We start from the raw sequence: 18354 nt of genomic DNA on the forward strand, positions 1-18354 counted from the left end.
GGTTGCGGCGCTCATCTCGCTTTATTGGCCGAGGGAGCCGGTGTGCAGCTTCCGGGTCATGTGGCCGGCATGACTAAGCCGCTTCTGGCGAACCAGAGCAGCTCACGGAAACGCCGTTTACCTTCCCCGCCATAGTGGTACCTATTTATCTACTTGCACTGGCATGCTTTCGAACTGCTAGGTTGGCAGGAGCAGGGACCGAGCAACAGGAGCTCACCCCGTCGCGGGGATTCGAACTGCCAACCATCCGATCGGCAAGTCCTAGGCTCTGTGGTTTAACCCACAGCGCCACCCACGTCCCTTTTAGAAATAGTAGTTCCCCCACAAATATAGCAGATCTCTGGAACTCAATCCTGCAGGATGTTGCGATAACGAGGGGCAAGGCTGCTTTTAAAAAGCTGACCTTGAATTCAAGGGGATAGGACTTAACTGCAGCTATTAGGCACGAGGCTAAAAGTGTTTCCTCCTTGTTATATAACTCACTTGGGAAGTAAACTACAACCGTTATTGAGACCAAGGTGAACAATGTAGCAAATATGTTTTCATATAACACAGAACTCTTCTTTAGGTTGGGGCAGAAAAGCAGGTGGACAACTTCCCTTTGGACACAGAAAAATCAGTCAAAGCAAGGCCCCAGACACACAGAAAGAGAACATGGCCCACACTGTCTACCCAAACTGGTTTCACCAGCTCCTGTGATCTGTTGAGAGATCAGTACAAATAAAAGCACTGAATACATGAAGACAGATGGGTTCGGATATGCCAAACCAATGCACACTCTCAGTCACCAAATCAGAACCACAACACAAATATAGTGTGTCTCAGAAAGTATCTACCGTATTTTTCGCTCGATAACACGCACCTGACCATAACACGCACATAGTTTTTAGAGGAGGAAAACAAGAAAAAAAAATTCTGAATGAAACAGTGGATGTATAATTTTTGTGCTTCATGCTGCGGCCACAGACATGTGATTTGACGGTGAGTTTGGGGTAGCCCAATGCAAAGATCCTGAGGATCCATGTGGATCCATGCTTTGTAACCACGTTTTTGCACCATTGCAGCCCCAGGCAACAGTGGGTGCGTGATTTTTTTGGTGCAGGCTGTAGCCATGGACATGCTATGTGATCTGATGGTGAATTTGGGGTGACCCAATGCAAAGATCCTGAGGATCCATGTGGATCCATGCTTTGTAACCACGTTTTTGTACCATTGCAGCCCCAGGCAACAGTGGGTGCGTGATTTTTTTGGTGCAGGCTGTAGCCATGGACATGCTATGTGATCTGATGGTGAATTTGGGGTGACCCAATGCAAAGATCCTGAGGATCCATGTGGATCCGTGCTTTGTAACCATGTTTTTGCACCATTGCAGCCCTGTTTTTGCATCAGATCATTGCTATGTGATCTGATGGTGAATTTGGGGTGACTCAATGCAAAGATCCTGAGGATCCATGTGGATCCGTGATTGGAACCACGTTTTAAGTAGGGAGGGAAGGAAAAACATAGAAGCGACAAGGAGAGGGGTGTGCAGAGAAGCAGCTGGCTAAGAATGCAGGAGAGGGGTTTTACCGGAGGGAGGAAAGGAAGGCAAAAGTCCCCCCCCCACAAGCCAGCCAGCTCTCTCTCTCTCCCCCCCCCCAACCTGCATGTTGCCTTCGAGTCCCAGACGCACGGAAAGGAATTGCCTGGAGGGGAGGGGTTTTCTCTGCTCTTTGTTCCGTTTGAGCAAACACAGTAAGGAAACAGAAGCGGGTGGGCAGTAAGACCCTGAGGCAGAATGCAGGAAAGCAGCAACTTCCTCCTTTCCTCCCTTCTCCGGACGATTTGATATTTGCCTGATTTATGCCTTCACTCGCGCTTGTCAGCTCCAGGGACCACACATTCGCTCAATAACACGCACAGACATTTTCCCTTACTTTTTAGGAGAAAAAATCTGCGTGTAATAGAGGGAAAAATACGGTAGATCATATTTACCACCACCCATCAGACTAACACTGTTTGTTTGTTTGTTTTTAAAGCAAGCTTTCCCCTTTCAAATCTGATACTCACCACGGGGGTTAGCTGTGCGATGAACAGAGACTTGAGGGACTCCTGGCCCTATGGGGTAGAGAAAACTCAGGTCAGTAGTAAACAAACCATAGGCCACGTTGGGCAATTCACAAGATAAGAACTGGACACTGTTACATGCATACAGGACTTGCTTAAGTGAATGCGTTGTGTTGCTTCAAGACCATCTGTCTCTTTCTTTCCTTCATTGGACTTTGAACCCCTTGAAAAAGGGATCTATCATTTTCCCCTTTCTTTTTGCTCATAGAATTGGCAACATCTTCATAGCCAGACCTGAGTAGCATCTGACTCTAGATAAAATGTGTATATATATGTGTGTGTGTATCTAAATGCACGCACACAGTTTGTGTGCCCTACTGAAAATTCCATTCTCCCCAAATCTGAAGACTGCTTAAGTAAGTAAAGAGGGCATTCCTATTTGTCTGCAATTTTTTTGGACTTTACAACATAGCTGTCAACTTACAGATTTGAAAATAAGGGACCAGCAGCCTCGAAAATAAGGGATCAGCAGCCAAAATAAGGGATTTTCAGAGCACAGGTATGTTCGGCATCTGAGCCCCTCCAAGCCAAAGGCAGAAAGCCCAGCCAGCAGCCAAACAAAGCCTCAAGCGGTGGTTCCCACAGCGCAGCAACCCGGCAAAGGGGATGCAGCAAGGAAAACCTCCGTCACCTCTCCGCTGGGAAGCGCTGAGCAAAGGCGAGTCCCCAGGCAACGCGGCCGATTTGATCGGCACAAGGCATGCAAGCTCCACCCCCCAGTCGTTCTTAGACTCCTTATTGGGTGAGCAACGCAGCCAAGCAACACAGTTGGAGCCTCCCTCCTCCCTGGCCGGCAGGGAAGGAGGGAGAGGAGCTGCTTCCTTTGAAACCCGGGAAATTTAAGGGACATCATCAATAAGGGACAGCAGCGGGACACGGCGCTGGGATAAGGGACTTTCCCGCCAAATAAGGGACGCTTGACAGCTATGCTTTACAAGCAGTCAGAGTGTGCGTGCATCAACATTTCAGCTTTCTATCCATTGTGGAAGGTACCTTAACAATTTTGATCCTTCCATCAGACAGGCCCAAGTGTCATAATAAAAGCAGATATAAATATATGTATTTGGGTAAATCCACAAGTTTGTCTTGCACCTGTCTTCCCTTGCCGAAACCCACCTTTGCAGAACAATATAAAATGCCCCATCCTGGGGCTGAAACGGACATCTACAAAGGAGCAGCCGGGCTGCAGGCCGCAGGTCACACAAGTGCGGTTGAAGGAGCTGTCAAGTTCAACGCTGCCCAGGAAGAGGAGGAGAAGGACATATTGAGAAGCCTTTCCCTTTCACCCCCAAGACAGAGGGGGTGCCATGGCTTCCTCTCAGCCCCAGTGATGCCCTCATTACCCATAGTGAGCCGAAGTGCTGCAGTATTGAAAACTAGAGTTGGATGTTGGAAAATCAAGTTCAAAGCATACAACGCACAGAAGCATATGAAAACCTGAACTGGAACAGTGAGCTATATATGGATATAGGGTAAAGGTAAAGGGACCCCTGACCATCAGGTCTAGTTGTGGCAGACTCTGGGCTTGCGGCGCTCATCTCGCTTTCTTGGCTGAGGGAGCCGGCGTACAGCTTCAGGGTCATGTGGCCAGCAGGACTAAGCCGCTTCTGGCGAACCAGAGCAGCTCACGGAAACGCCATTTACCTTCCCTTCGGAGCGGTACCTATTTATCTACTTGCACTTGATGTGCTTTCAAACTGCTAGGTTGGCAGGAGCAGGGACCGAGCAACAGGAGCTCACCCCGTCGCGGGGATTCGAACCGCCAACCTTCTGATTGGCAAGTCCTCTGAAAGGCAAGGCTCTTTGGTTTAACCCACAGCGCCACCCGTGTCCCATATATACGGATATACTGGACTCTAAAAATTTTGATATCCTGCTAATCCTCCTTTGATTCTCCCATTGTTGTTCTGCTTTTGTTTTAAATGACATTATTTTAAAAATAATAATTAAGGAAAGGAAATCCGGTTCAAATGAAATTGGAAACCAGAAATTGGACCACCTCTCTTATGACATTCAAATAATTTGTTCCTCGGATCCTACCTTTTCTATGAAGCCCTTGGTTCAAGCCTCTGTTCCCATGCCTTATTCCAGCTAAGCCTATATAACCCAACCTTCCCCAATCGGATGCCCTCCATGGGATTTTTGGATGACAGCTCCAGACAGCCTGGTTACAAACATCACTGAGACTGAATGGATAGGTACCTACAGATATGAAAAAGTGCCATGCAATATAAGCAATGGTATATTACCACATATATTAAAAAAAATGCACTTAATGGCAGAGATGGAACCTGCTACACCCCCATCCTATAGATCAGGATTTCCCCAACTTGGGTCTCCAGCTGCTTTAGGACTACAACTCCCATCATCGCTAACTAGCAGGACCAGTGGTCAGGGATGATGGGAATTGTAGTCCAAAACCAGCTGGAGACCCAAGTATGGAAAATGCTGCTATAGATGCATTAATTGAAATTGACAGAGGAGCAGCACCTTAACACATGAAAAACGCTTTTTTAAAATTTTCAACTCAGTGGAATTTTTCTATTTCGGTCTGAATATTTCATTTTCCCTGAATAGTCTGACTAGGGAGGATGGGTGAGATTCGGGATTCGGGATGTAATTCCACCTGAATGCCACTAGGTGGGAGCAATTTCACACAGGCATTTGGTTGATCTAATTTACATCCTATGCCCATTTAAAATGTGTTTTTATCTGAGGGAGGGGGGGCTTTTGGTTTTATTAGTTATTTTGTGGTTTTATATCGTGATTTTATTTTGCAAACTGCCCTGAGACCCACAGGTAATAAATTCAATAAATATAATAATAATAATAATAATAATAATAATAATAATAATAATAATAATTTACTCTTCGCCTGGTTCATAAAAATTAGAACAAGCAGTCTTTTGAAGCAAGGCTCTAGACCAGATTCAGACCCTTATATACCTCTATCGTAGAAGGGATACTTCTGTTCCTTGATGGGGCCATGGAGAAGTACAGTGGTACCTCAGGTTACATACGCTTCAGGTTACAGACTCCGCTAACCCAGAAATAGTACCTCGGGTTAAGAACTTTGTTTCAGGATGAGAACAGAAATCGGCAGCAGTGGGAGGCCCCATTAGCTAAAGTGGTGCTTCAGGTTAAGAACAGTTTCAGGTTAAGAACAGACCTCCAGAACGTATTAAGTACTTAACCCGAAGTACCACTGTAGAGGAGAATTAACAGGGACACATTTCCCCTGCCTCTCTTCCGACACAGGCCTTCATACAGGATGACCAAAGCCATGTGTGTGTCAAAACCAGGCCCGGATTGAAATGGAACTAGAGAATCAGTTTCCTCCATGACCACCTGCTCAAGAACCTTGCCCAAGAAGGGGAGATTGGCAATTGGCCAGTAATTACTTAGTTTTTCAAACTGAGGGAGGTTTTCTTGAGGAGTGGCTTTACCATTGCCTCCTTCGAGCTTCCAGGGACCACCCCCTCTCGTAAGGAGACATTAACCACCGCCCTGGAGGTGACAGAAGGAGGTGGCCTCTCCATAGCTGTCAACATTTCCCTTTTCTTCTAAGGAATCCTATTCAGAATAAGGGAATTTCCCTTTAAAAAAGGGAAACGTTGACAGCTATGGTCCTCTCCCTGGTAGTTTTTATCAGCCAAGAGGGTTCAGACTGCAAGTGGTGGTCGCCCTGTCCGGTCCAAGCACCTTGTCTGCAACCTCGAGCCTTACCAACTCAAAGTCATCCAACATAACAGGGCTAGACAGTGTTCTGGACACCTCTTGAGATTGACTTGCAGATGCAAGTGATTTGATCCTCAAAATGAAACAAGTCACAGCATGCTACCATGGGACTGATTGATTGATTAATTGATTATTTAATATACCATCCTATACCCAGGGGCGTCTCAGGGTGGTTCACAGAATAAAATCAAGATATAAAACCACAAAATACATAATAAAAATAAAAACAACAACCCAATAAAGGTAAAGGTAAAGGGACCCCTGACCATTAGCTCCAGTCGTGACCGACTCTGGGGTTGCGGTGCTCATCTCGCTTTATTGGCCGAGGGAGCCGGCGTACAGCTTCCGGGTCATGTGGCCAGCATGACTAAGCCACTTCTGGCGAACCAGAGCAGCGCATGGAAACGCCGTTTACCTTCCCGCCGGAGTGGTACCTATTTGTCTACTTGCACTTTGACGTGCTTTCGAACTGCTAGGTTGGCAGGAGCAGGGACTGAGCAACGGGAGCTCACCCTGTCGCGGGGATTAGAACCGCCGACCTTCTGATTGGCAAGTCCTAGGCTCTATGGTTTAACCCACAGCATCACCCGTGTCCCGAACAACCCAATAGCCCCCCCAAAAAAACACATTTTAAAAGGGCATAGGATGTAAATCAGATCAACCCAAGGCCTAGTTAAATAGGAACGCCTAAAGGTGTATAATGAAGGCGCCAGGTGAACTTCCCAGGGGAGAGCATTCCGCAGACGGGGAGCCACTGCAGAGAAGGCCCTGTTCTCGTGTTGCCACCCTCCGGACCTCTCAAGGAGGAGGCACACAAAGAAGGGCCTCAGAAGATGATCTCAGTATCTGGGTAGGTTCATGTGGAAAGAGGTGGTCCTTGAAGTATTGCTGTCCTGAGTCTTTTAAGGTTTTATAGGTCCAAACCTATTGGGCCCGGAAACTAATTGGTAGCCAGTGCATTCGGACCAGGATCAGTGTAATATGCTCAAACTGTCTTGATCCAGTGAGCAAGCTGGCTGCTGAATTCTGCACTAGCTGAAGTTTCCAAACCGTCTTCAGAGACAGCCCTATGTATAATGCATTGCAGTAATCTAGACTTGAGGTTACGAGAGCATAGACAACAGTAGTTAGGCTATCCCTGTCTAGTTAGGGACATAGCTGGGCTGCCAGCCGAAGCTGATGGAAGGCACTCCGGGCCATTGAGGCCACCTGAGCCTCGAGCGACAGCAAAGGATCCAGGAGGACCCCCAAGCTACGAACCTGCTCCTTCGGTGGAAGCGTAACCCCATCAAGAGCAGGCGACCTCCCACCCATCTGGTCTAGGGAAAAACCCACTAACAGTGCCTCATTCTTATCTGCTGGATTGAGTTTCAGTTTGTTGGCTCTCATCCAGTCCATTACTGAGGCCAAGACACTGGGATCTGTCATATCCTTCTTTGCAGAAAGAAGTATGATGAAACTCAGTGGTAAAACAGATCCTAAATATTTGGGGGGGGGGTTACAAGAAAAAAATAGCTTAGTGAGCATTGAGGATACTTAATGGGCACAAAATGCTGACTGGTGGGGCGGGGGGAGAGACACAGAAAGCTGGAACAATGGTGGAATAGAGTTTCCTGAAATATGGCAGGGCTGGTTAGCTGGAAACCTGAACAGAAGGTCCTGTTTGTGCGCTGTATAAATCCTAAGCATTATTAGTAGGGCACGAGCCGGAATACTCACCTGTATAAATGTTTGGAGCTGAGCCTGTCTTCGGAACTCAGAAAATATCTAAGGAAAAGGACAGTGTCAGCAGAGACATAGTTTTCCCCACCTACTTCCATCTGGAGGAGCTGCTCTGGGGCACGGATAGGACCAGGGCCTCCGGGTACTCACAGCCGTTTGCTGTTCTCATCATAGGCCAGGATCCTGGTGACGTCCCAGGTCCCAGAGGTCAGGAGGCGCACGCTGCTCTCCTTGCGACTGGGCTGGCAGGAGAAAAAAGAAGAAGGGGGAAGAGAAGACTCACTTGTGTCATCACAATCCAGGTGTTGTTGCTATCTTCCCGCCACTATTCCCCTCTGTTCCTGCAGACGGACGTGCAAAACATAAGCAAACTCAAGAAATTCACCTGCTGAACTTCTGCATATTGAGTTGCTATTCCATGTCTAGTTAAAGGGGTGGGGTGGGGGTAGGAATCCCAGATGGAAAATGATGATTGTTCTTGAAGCTGGGGTTTCATGGTACAGTGGTACCTCGGGTTAAGTACTTAATTCGTTCCGGAGGTCCATTCTTAACCTGAAACTGTTCTTAACCTGAAGCACCACTTTAGCTAATGGGGCCTCCTGCTGCTGCTGCGCCGCCAGAGCACGATTTCTGTTCTCATCCTGAAGCAAAGTTCTTAACCCGAGGTACTATTTCTGGGTTAGTGGAGTCTGTAACCTGAAGCGTATGTAACCTGAGGTACCACTGTATATTGAATATTTTCCTTCAGACTGAGCTGAGGATCACAATAAGGGACACACTCTTCTTCTCCAGTTTCCTGTGCATATTGTCTCTCGCACACCATTCTAGTTTTCTTATTAACCATTCCCTTCGGTCTTCCTACTTCCCCCACTGCCCAGTCTGTGGTTCCTCCTTTTCCCGTTTGTTATGTATTGAGTTGAATAGGATCCAAAATGCAGCAGTCTGATTGGTCCTAGAACAATAGGATCCAGAATGCAGCAGTGTGATTGGTCCACAGGAGCCACCTAATCCAGCTCCAGGTGGAAGTGAACCCGCAACCTGATTGGCCTACAGGAGAAAACCGGAATTTGCCAACCACGTGGGGCCCATTGTGTAAATAATGTATATAAAGCAGACATTCTGGGGGAACTTCCATTCCTCCTCACCACTATGAGCTGAATAAAGAGCATGAAATCCACTCTCGACTCTGAGTATATTTCACTATTACTACCATGCCGTGAACCACAGAGAGTTTCCAAGTTTTGCTTTTCTTGACAGGGTTACTGTGCCTTTAATACCAGGCACCAGCCAACATGGTACCTGCTGGAGATGTTTTTGTTGGGCTCTCAATTCCCAGTAGCCCCAGCTGGCATGGCCTATGGCCAGGGATTCTGGGAGATGTAGTCCAACAGCACCTGGAAGTCACCAAGTTAGGTACCCCTGAAAGATGCCTTATGAAATTCAGCCAAAATCCACACACCATCCTAGAGGCACAAGTTGCCCAACCTTGCTTTCAAATGTCTCATGGGACACGGCACGAGATGGGAGGCCAGCAGGCATATGGAGAAGCAAACAGCAACTTCTGTAGGAAGCCGTTCCTCCTCTGAAAATGGGGGGTTTTAAAGTTGGCAGTCACATGCAGCAGGTGGATATTTGGTAGCTAAATTTACCTGCGTGGAAAGCATGGTGACGTGGTGGAATTCTCCACGAGGCCCTTGCTTCACAGGCACCGGCAGAAAAAGGGTCTCGGCGTCTTCAGAAAAGATAGGCATTCCTTGCTGGGATACATAGGAAGGAAGATGTGAATGCATTGCTGGATACGCAGGTGAGTGATATTATTATTATTAATTATTATTATTATTATTATTATTATTATTATTATTATTATTATTATTATTTTATTGTTACAGTGGTACTCAGGTTAAGTACTTAATTCATTCCAGAGGTCCGTTCTTAACCTGAAACTGTTCTTAACCTGAAGAAGAAGAGTTTGGATTTGATATCCCGCTTTATCACTACCCGAAGGAGTCTCAAAGCGGCTAACATTCTCCCTTCCCTACCTGAAGCACCACTTTAGCTAATGGGGCCTCCCACTGGCACCACACCACCGGAGCATGATTTCTGTTCTCATCCTGAAGCAAAGTTCTTAACCTGAGGTACTATTTCTGGGTGAGTGGAGTCTGTAACCTGAAGCGTATGTAGCCTGAAGCGTATGTAACCCGAGGTACCACTGTATTTGTATACTGCCCTATACCCGCAGACCTGAGGGCGGTTACAACATAAAAATCACAATATAAAAACAGAAAATACAAAACAAAAGCAACCCAATAATGCCCCTGCCCATTACATTTTAAAAGGCTATGAATTGAAACCGGAGACGCTATACGTACCTTTCCTTGCTTATTTGTTGGTTTTGTATCACACAAAAAACTTCAATAAAATTTATAGGGGAAAGGGGGCACTGGATGTCAAACAGTCAAAGGCCTTGTGAAAGAGGAACGTTTTTGCCTGATGCCTGTTATTGTTATTGTTATGAGACCTCTGATGGGTGTGGGCCGTCCCCCTCCTCTGCCCATAGAATCATAGAATCATAGAGTTGGAAGAGACCACAAGGGCCATCGAGTCCAACCCCTTGCCAAGCAGGAAACACCATCAGAGCACTCCTGACATATGGTTGTCAAGCCTCTGCTTAAAGACCTCCAAAGAAGGAGACTCCACCACACTCCTTGGCAGCAAATTCCACTGTCAAACAGCTCTTACTGTCAGGAAGTTCTTCCTAATGTTTAGGTGGAATCTTCTTTCTTGTAGTTTGGATCCATTGCTCCGTGTCCGCTTCTCTGGAGCAGCAGAAAACAACCTTTCTCCTTCCTCTATGTGACATCCTTTTATATATTTGAACATGGCTATCATATCACCCCTTAGCCTCCTCTTCTCCAGGCTAAACATGCCCAGCTCCCTTAGCCGTTCCTCATAAGGCATCATTTCCAGGCCTTTGACCATTTTGGTTGCCCTCCTCTGGACACGTTCCAGTTTGTCAGTGTCCTTCTTGAACTGTGGTGCCCAGAACTGGACACAGTACTCCAGGTGAGGTCTGACCAGAGCAGAATACAGTGGCACTATTACTTCCCTTGATCTAGATGCTATACTCCTATTGATGCAGCCCAGAATTGTATTGGCCTTGTTAGCTGCCGCGTCACACTGTTGGCTCATGCCTCCCTAACCCAGGTGGTGGCTTTGCTGTTGTCCAGGAGGCTGCCCTTCTTAAAAACAGACTCTAGGCACTTCAGGTAAACTCACACAGAAACAACTTAAGTTTACTAAACTGGGAGCCCTGCTTACACCTCGGCCTCCAGGCCCACTTTGGCTTGCTCCTCCGGTTCCCTTCTACACTAAGTTCTCCCTTCAAGTATTTCCCCTTTGTCCCAGAACCTCCTGTAACTATAGTGGCAGCCAGCCATGCTCTGAGCAGCACTGGGCGACCAAGTCTAGCTGCTCCCATGTTCATTTCCCACAGGGGCCAAGAATTAGGCTCGCTTGGGGGCATGTGGGAAATGAAGATACAGCAGTTAGACCCAGCTGCCAAGCCCAGCTCAAGTGTGCTGTCATACTGGACATTAATTTATTTTACATGGTTCCGAACACCCTGGGTTTGCATTGCATAGGATGCTGCCTAACCATTAATCCATCTAAAGGTAAAGGTAAAGGACTCCTGGACGGTTAAGTCCAGTCAAAGGTGACTCTGGGGTTGCAGCACTCATCTCGCTTTCAGGCCAAGGGAGTCGGCGTTTGTCCACAGACAGATTTCCGAGTCATGTGGCCAGCATGACTAAGCCGCTTCTGGCACAATGGAAACCAGAGCGCATGGAAACGCCGTTTATTTTCCCACTGCAGTGGTACCTATTTATCTACTTGCACTAGCGTGCTTTCAAACTGCTAGGTTGGCAGAAGCTGGGACAGAGCAATGGGAGCTCACCCTGTCGCGGGGATTCGAACCGCCGACCTTCTGACTGGCAAGCCCAAGAGGCTCGGTGGTTTAGACCACAGCCCCACCCGATGTCCACTAGGTTTAGTACTGTCTACACTGACTGGTGCTGCAGAAGACTCTTGAGAGTCCCATGGACTGCAAGAAGATCAAACACATCCATTCTTAAGGAAATCAGCCCTGAGTGCTCACTGGAAGGACAGATCGTGAAGCTGAGGCTCCAGTACTTTGGCCACCTCATGAGAAGAGAAGACTCACTGGAGAAGACACTGATGCTGGGAAAGATGGAGGGCACAAGGAGAAGGGGGCGACAGAGGGCGAGATGGTTGGATAGTGTTTTCGAGGTTACCAGCATGAGTTTGACCAAACTGCGGGAGGTAGTGGAGGACAGAGGTGCCTGGCGTGCTCTGGTCCATGGGGTCACGAAGAGTCGGACACGACTAAACGACTAAACAACAACAACAACAACAACACACTGACTGGTAGCAGATCTCCAGGACTTCCGGGAGGAGTCTCTATCCGGCCTACCACAGATATGCCAAAGATTAAACCATGGCACTTCTGCATGCGAAGCCAACCCTTTCTCCCTCTCCACTCGGGTTGCCTTATGTCCTCTGTTGCTCCTCAACTCCTCAACCCCCAAGCAAAAAATGTTTCATGGTTTTTGGGTCATGGGCCAGGCTGTGAATATTCAGTAGGTCCTGGATTTCCTGGTACTTGCAGTGGACGCAGCCTGAGGCAAAGATGGCTGACCTGTGGCCCTCCAGATATTGTCTCCCATCACCCCGACCATTAAATCCAACAACATCTGGAAGACCGCACAGGTTCCCCACCCCTCAAGGACACACCGAAGGAACTATCAAAAGTCAAAACAACCAGCAGAAAAACTAAACACAAATAGTGATATTATTTCATGTTATGAAATGGATGAATAATTTGGAGAAGGCATTTTTAAGTTCTTGTCCACCATCTCTGTGGCTGTGCACTTATTGGCCAGAATATCAGAAGCTGGGAATAGGTTTGCTTCCACACACAAAGGCCTCTCCAAGCTGCTATTGCTTTTTGTTTTGCTTTGTTTGTTTGTTTTTTAAAAAAATTATCGACCGAGGGAGCCGGCGTACAGCTTCCAGCTCATGTGGCCAGCATGACTAAGCCGCTTCTGGCGAACCAGAGCAGCACACTGAAGCGCTGTGTACCTTCCTGCTGGAGCGGAATCTATTTATCTACTTGCACTTTGATGTGCTTTCGAACTGCTAGGTTGGCAGGAGCAGGGACCGAGCAACGGGAGCTCACCCCGTTGCGGGGATTCTACCCGCCGACCTTCTGATCGGCAAGTCCTAGGCTCTGTGGTTTAACCCACATCGCCACCTGCGTCCCTTTTAGCTGCTATTGCTTTTCTGCCATCAGCCGGGAGCAGAACTAGCGTATTCTGGATAGCAAACATTTACAACTTGGGTCTTTTAGGTTACCTGACATCCCTTGCTAAATGAATGGTCATTTTTTGTTTGCGATGATGACTGACATGGACATTTTGAAGAAAAAAATATATATATGTCAGTTGATTGACAGATAAACAGCAATTTCCTGATGAGATGTGGGAATGTAGCTGGCCTGGTATAGGGAATAATAAAGGAGCAAAATGATCTCAAGCCTCTTACCTGCATGTCCACCCAGAAATCTGAAGTCACTTTGTACCTCTAAGAGGATACAAAACATGGTTAGCAAAGCGTTTGGGAGAAAATAGGACAAAACGTCACCCTGGTACCTCATACTACACCCCCAACCACAACCCCACTCCTGTATTCTTTATTAACTCCCTGAGGTACTAAATTAGAACCCTCTATCCCCCCTTTTATGAAAGGATGCATTTAAAAGGTGTATTTTGAAAGGCTTTCTAAAAAATGACTTTTAAAAGGTAGCTATAGTACGGACTCCATGTAGAGAAACCCAGTTCTCTCTCACACACAAGTACATGAGGGACAATTTTGGTATAGTTGTTAAATACCAAGACCTGGAAGACCAGGTGTGAAACCCCCAATTCTGCATCGAGCCCATTGGGGCCAGTCACCATCTTTTAGCCCAGGCACCCCCAAAGTCAGCCCTCCAGATGTTTTGGGACTACAATTCCCATCATCCCTGACCACTGGTCCTGTTAGCTAGGGATGATGGGAGTTGTAGTCCCAAAACATCTGGAGGGCCGAGTTTGGGGGTGCCTGTCTTAGCCTAACCTACCTCACAAGGTTGTTGTGAGGTGGGGGAGAATCAGGTGCACGCCACTTTGAGCACCTTGGAGGAAAGGTGGGATAGAGGAATGTCATAGCGAAATAATACAGGTGAATTATAATACTTAGTAACAGAGCTCACCTCAGTGCAGGTCCCTGTGGCAGCTTCACACAGACTCAGCACAGACATGTTCTGCGGCCTATTTAACCATCGCACAGCCAACCGGGAGCGCCCCACCCATTTTACCATGGTGATGTAATATTCCCTGGAAAGAGAGCAGTAGTGAAACCAGCATGCTTGGGAGGGAGGAAACTAAACAGTCTTGGCTCCCTCAGGGGTCATTTGGCAAAAAGTTCAGCGATCAGCATATCCAGGCCCCTTTCTTTGCATTCTTGCCCTGTGCTGGACAGGAAGTACAAAAAAAAAAAAAGCTTCTGAACTGACCGGCACAGAGAGATGTCAAAGAATTTGGTTTGAGAGGGAAAACAGCAATGGCTGTACTTTGCACGTTCTTCTGAGATCAGTAACGGAAATATGACTGGCATTCACTAGTGTCGTTTTTTCAGTCCGCAAAAGTTATGTAAATAATTACAGGTTGCATGTGGACTAACTGTGGTGGACGCCATAGGAGCTGGTTCCTAGGGGCTGTAGGGACTTTGGCCACCACAATAAAATATTTGAGGGGACTAGGCCCCCACAATGCTTTTGAATTATGGTGCTGGAGGAGACTCTTGAGAGTCCCATGGACTGCAAGAAGAACAAACCTATCCATTCTTAAGGAAATCAGCCCTGAGTGCTCACTGGAAGGACAGATCGTGAAGCTGAGGCTCCAATACTTTGGCCACCTCATGAGAAGAGAAGACTCCCTGGAAAAGACCCTGATGTTGGGAAAGATGGAGGGCACAAGAAGAAGAAGAAGAAGAGTTTGGATTTGATATCCCACTTTATCACTACCCAAAGGAGTCTCAAAGCGGCTAACATTCTCCTTTCCCTTCCTCCCCCACAACAAACACTCTGTGAGGTGAGTGGGGCTGAGAGACTTCAAAGAAGTGTGACTAGCCCAAGGTCACCCAGCAGCTGCATGTGGAGGAGCGGAGACACGAACCCGGTTCCCCAGATCACGAGTCTATTGCTCTTAACCACTACACCACACTGGCTCTCGGGAAAAGGGGACAACAGAGGACAAGATGGTTGGACAATGTTCTCAAAGCTACCAGCATGAGTTTGACCAAACTGTGGGAGGCAGTGGCCTGGCGTGCTCTGGTCCAAGGGGTCACGAAGAGTCGGACACGATTCAACGACTAAACAACAACAACAAAGGCCCCGACAAAGTTGATGGGCATTCCCATTCAAATGGTGTGTGTGCACCACATCATGTGATAGATGATGCAGGGTGGGGCTTACCTGGGCCCCACAATATTTTACTCAAGCTGGCACCCCCTGTTGGACGCTATACATTAAAGAAGGAGTGGGAAACCTGTTGCCCTTGTTATAAGAATTCTAAGTTCTCCAATATAGAATAAAAAGGTAAAAGGACCCCTGACCATTAGGTCCAGTCATGGCTGGCTCTGGGGTTGCAGTGCTCATCTTGCTTTATTGGCCAAGGGAGCCGGCGTGCAGCTTCCGGGTCATGTGGCCAGCATGACTAAGCCGCTTCTGGCGAACCAGAGCAGCACACGGAAACGTCGTTTACCTTCCCGCCGGAGCTGTAGCTATTGATCTACTTGCATTTTGACGCGCTTTCGAACTGCTAGGTTGGCAGGAGCAGGGACCGAGCAACGGGAGCTCACCCCGTCACGCGGATTCGAACCACCGACCTTCTGATTGGCAAGTCCTAGGCTCTGTGGTTTAACCCACAGCACCACCCACGTCTCCCAATACAGAATAAATATTCATAAATGCACACATATCTAAATAGATAAACCATGTGTCTGAAATAGCATGGGAGAGCAATCCTGAAGCCATTCTGACTCTCCCAATGACCTCACTTTAACTCTTACTCTACAGTAAGGGAGGCAAATGGGGAAAGCCTTCCCACTGTCTTTTCACTTACAAATCTGATCTTAAGGGCATATTTGTTTATGAATAGGGTGAGCCTGTGACCTGGATTCAGGAATTAAAGTACTAACCATCACAAAAGAATGGCCAGGCTGCTCAGGTAATGCAATCAGTGACTATTGTCAGGTATCCTGGCAGACAAGATTTCTGCTGTAGATGTATGTATGTATGAATGAATGAATGAGGGGGTGGTCTTTTGCTAAGGGCAATGTCAAAGTCTTTAAAGGTTCCTGCACACTTTTGTTCAGGGCCTCTCCCTCCTTGGAAGGGGGGCAGGGAACTCTGTTGCAACAGAGATAATAAATATCTGCCTTGTTTTCCACTGGATCCTGCCTCAATTCATTTTTCTCTGACCAGTCATGGACTTAGGGGACTTGGAGTCCCATTGGGGAGTTGGGCAGCAAAAGCAAAACCCTTTTTACATCACCCTTCAAGCGCAGCCCCTTACACATCATATTACTGTAGTCCAGGTGGGAGGTCAACAGAGCATGGTGATGATGACACCAGTAGTAATAACAGCAGCAGCAACAACAAAACAAGAAGAAATTCTGACGAAAGAAGAATGGCAGATGAAATTAATGGACTATGCAGAATTGGACAAAATGACAGGAAGGATTCGAAACCTGCTGGACCAGAGATTTACAGAAGATTGGAAGAAGTATATAAATTATTTGAAGAGCAACTGTAATCAACAAATTGCTCTAGTAGGACTACAAGAAGTTTTGTAAGGAGAAATATCCGAAGTGTTACAAAGTAGAAAAAGATCGAGATATTGGTTATGAGTTTGAAATGTAATAGGGAAGATAAGAAATGCATACTGAGAGATTAGATTGGAAAATTTTCAGACAGGATTGATGGAAGTCAAAAATTTGAATAAGATGTAAAAGTATGTTTAATTACTGTTGAAAATGATATGTTAAAAAACCAATAAAAATTATATATATTATATATCTATAAACAGCAGCAGTAGCAACAACAATAGTAGCAGCAAATTTTTACAGACTTAAGCAGTGGTACTCAGGGGTACGCATACCCCTAAACATTTTGTACTCTTTGTACTTTTGTGTATTTATTTTTCCTGATTTGAACTATAAAATGGTGATTTTCTTGAGTCAAAATGAGAGTACCCCTAAACATTTTTTTAATAGAAAAAAAGCACCGGGTATAAGAGGAACGAATTTGGATCGGAAGTGTGGCCACATGGCTCAAAGGACACGCTTCCTGAACTTGCAGCTGTTTGGATAAAGGGAAACAAAATTCCATCAGGCAACCCCGACCTGCCCTTCCCCTTCACCTGCCCTGGAAGGATTCCGGAGGTAGGAGCTCCAGCAGGTGAAGCGCTCCAGATAGGTTCACCACAAAGAGTTGAACAGAAGGGATGGGCTGTCCGGCCTGAGAAGAGAAGAGAAAGTGGAGAGACAGGAGGAAGTCAAGGGCAAGGAACAAAATATGTGAACACGTCAGGGTGGGAGGTCAACATGCAACAGCAGGAGCTGTCATCAGTCATAAGCATTCATGCACTAATAGACAGGCCTGTGGTACAAGAAAACCCTATTCCATAGGAATTGGGAACCTGTGACCCTCCAGATGTTGTTGGACTACAGATCCCATGAGCACTAGCTAGGATGGCTAGGGATAATGGGATGTTGGGAAACTGTGTACATGCAGCTACTCACACAGAGTCACTTAAGGTTTGGCAGACAGCCAGGAGGCAATCTGAAGGAGTAAGTCTGCCTGGTGATAACAGAGGCATGGAGACAGCTCCCTGATTGGTCAAGCTCTCTCAAGGGAGTGATAATTAATGGCCTACTAACTGGAATGTGTTCAGAGTTCACTATTCAGAGTTCAGTGTGTCAGTGAGTGTAGGAGTTGTGAGTCATGTCAGAAAGAGCTAGCTAAAGATCCGTGTTCTGTTCTGTAAATAGTCCACTGTATATAATAAACACCTAACTACAAATTCCTGGTTCCTGCTTCGTCTATCCTGTCTGCAGCCAGTCGCCAATTGCTTCCGTGGATTCTGCGTTTACTCTGCTAGGTCTGGCTATGGTCCTGCAACTAGTCGGCAAGTTGCGAAACACCAATAGGTTTTGCCAATAGGTTATGGGCCCAGATTGGCGCAGATTGGTTGTAGTTTAGCAACATATTTAGGACTACAGGTTCCTCATTGCTTGCTTTGAGGTGCCAAGAGTCTACACCTGGCTCTGCAAACCCATAAGACCAGACCCTCCAAGTGTCCCTATTTCCAGAATTTACAGAAGCAATCCTGGTTTCTGATATGATCCCGGAATATCCCTCTTTTCCTTAGGACATCTCTATTTTCATCAGAGAGATGTTGGACAGCTGTGTAAGACAGGTGTGGGGAACCATTGTCCCTCCTGATGTTACTGAACTACAACCCTCATCATCCCCTGCCATTGGCCATGTTTTCTGGGGCTGATGGGAGTTGTAGTTCAACAAAATCTGGAGGCCCAAAGGTTCCCCTCACACCCAGTTTGAGAGGATAAATGTGCAAAGTTAGACCAGCAAAAACATGCAGGTTGGTTGGT

General features: G+C 46.9%; 1 protein-coding gene across 2 annotated transcripts in view; it reads right to left on the bottom strand.

The window, feature by feature from the left end:
- LOC128406913 (inactive dipeptidyl peptidase 10-like) overlaps positions 1-18354 on the bottom strand; it is a 53980-nt gene that overhangs the window by 13013 nt on the left and 22613 nt on the right. For both annotated transcript variants that reach the window (XM_053374798.1, XM_053374789.1), the window contains exons 10-17: positions 17103-17200; positions 13892-14015; positions 13186-13224; positions 9216-9323; positions 7717-7808; positions 7564-7611; positions 3223-3341; positions 2050-2097 (exon numbers count right to left, since the gene is read on the bottom strand). In XM_053374798.1, the coding sequence (XP_053230773.1) occupies positions 2050-2097; positions 3223-3341; positions 7564-7611; positions 7717-7808; positions 9216-9323; positions 13186-13224; positions 13892-14015; positions 17103-17200 (676 nt within the window). The remainder of the gene's footprint in view (positions 1-2049; positions 2098-3222; positions 3342-7563; positions 7612-7716; positions 7809-9215; positions 9324-13185; positions 13225-13891; positions 14016-17102; positions 17201-18354) is intronic.

The sequence above is a fragment of the Podarcis raffonei genome, chromosome 2 (assembly GCF_027172205.1).
Source record: "Podarcis raffonei isolate rPodRaf1 chromosome 2, rPodRaf1.pri, whole genome shotgun sequence".
Classification (NCBI taxonomy): Eukaryota; Metazoa; Chordata; class Lepidosauria; order Squamata; family Lacertidae; genus Podarcis; species Podarcis raffonei.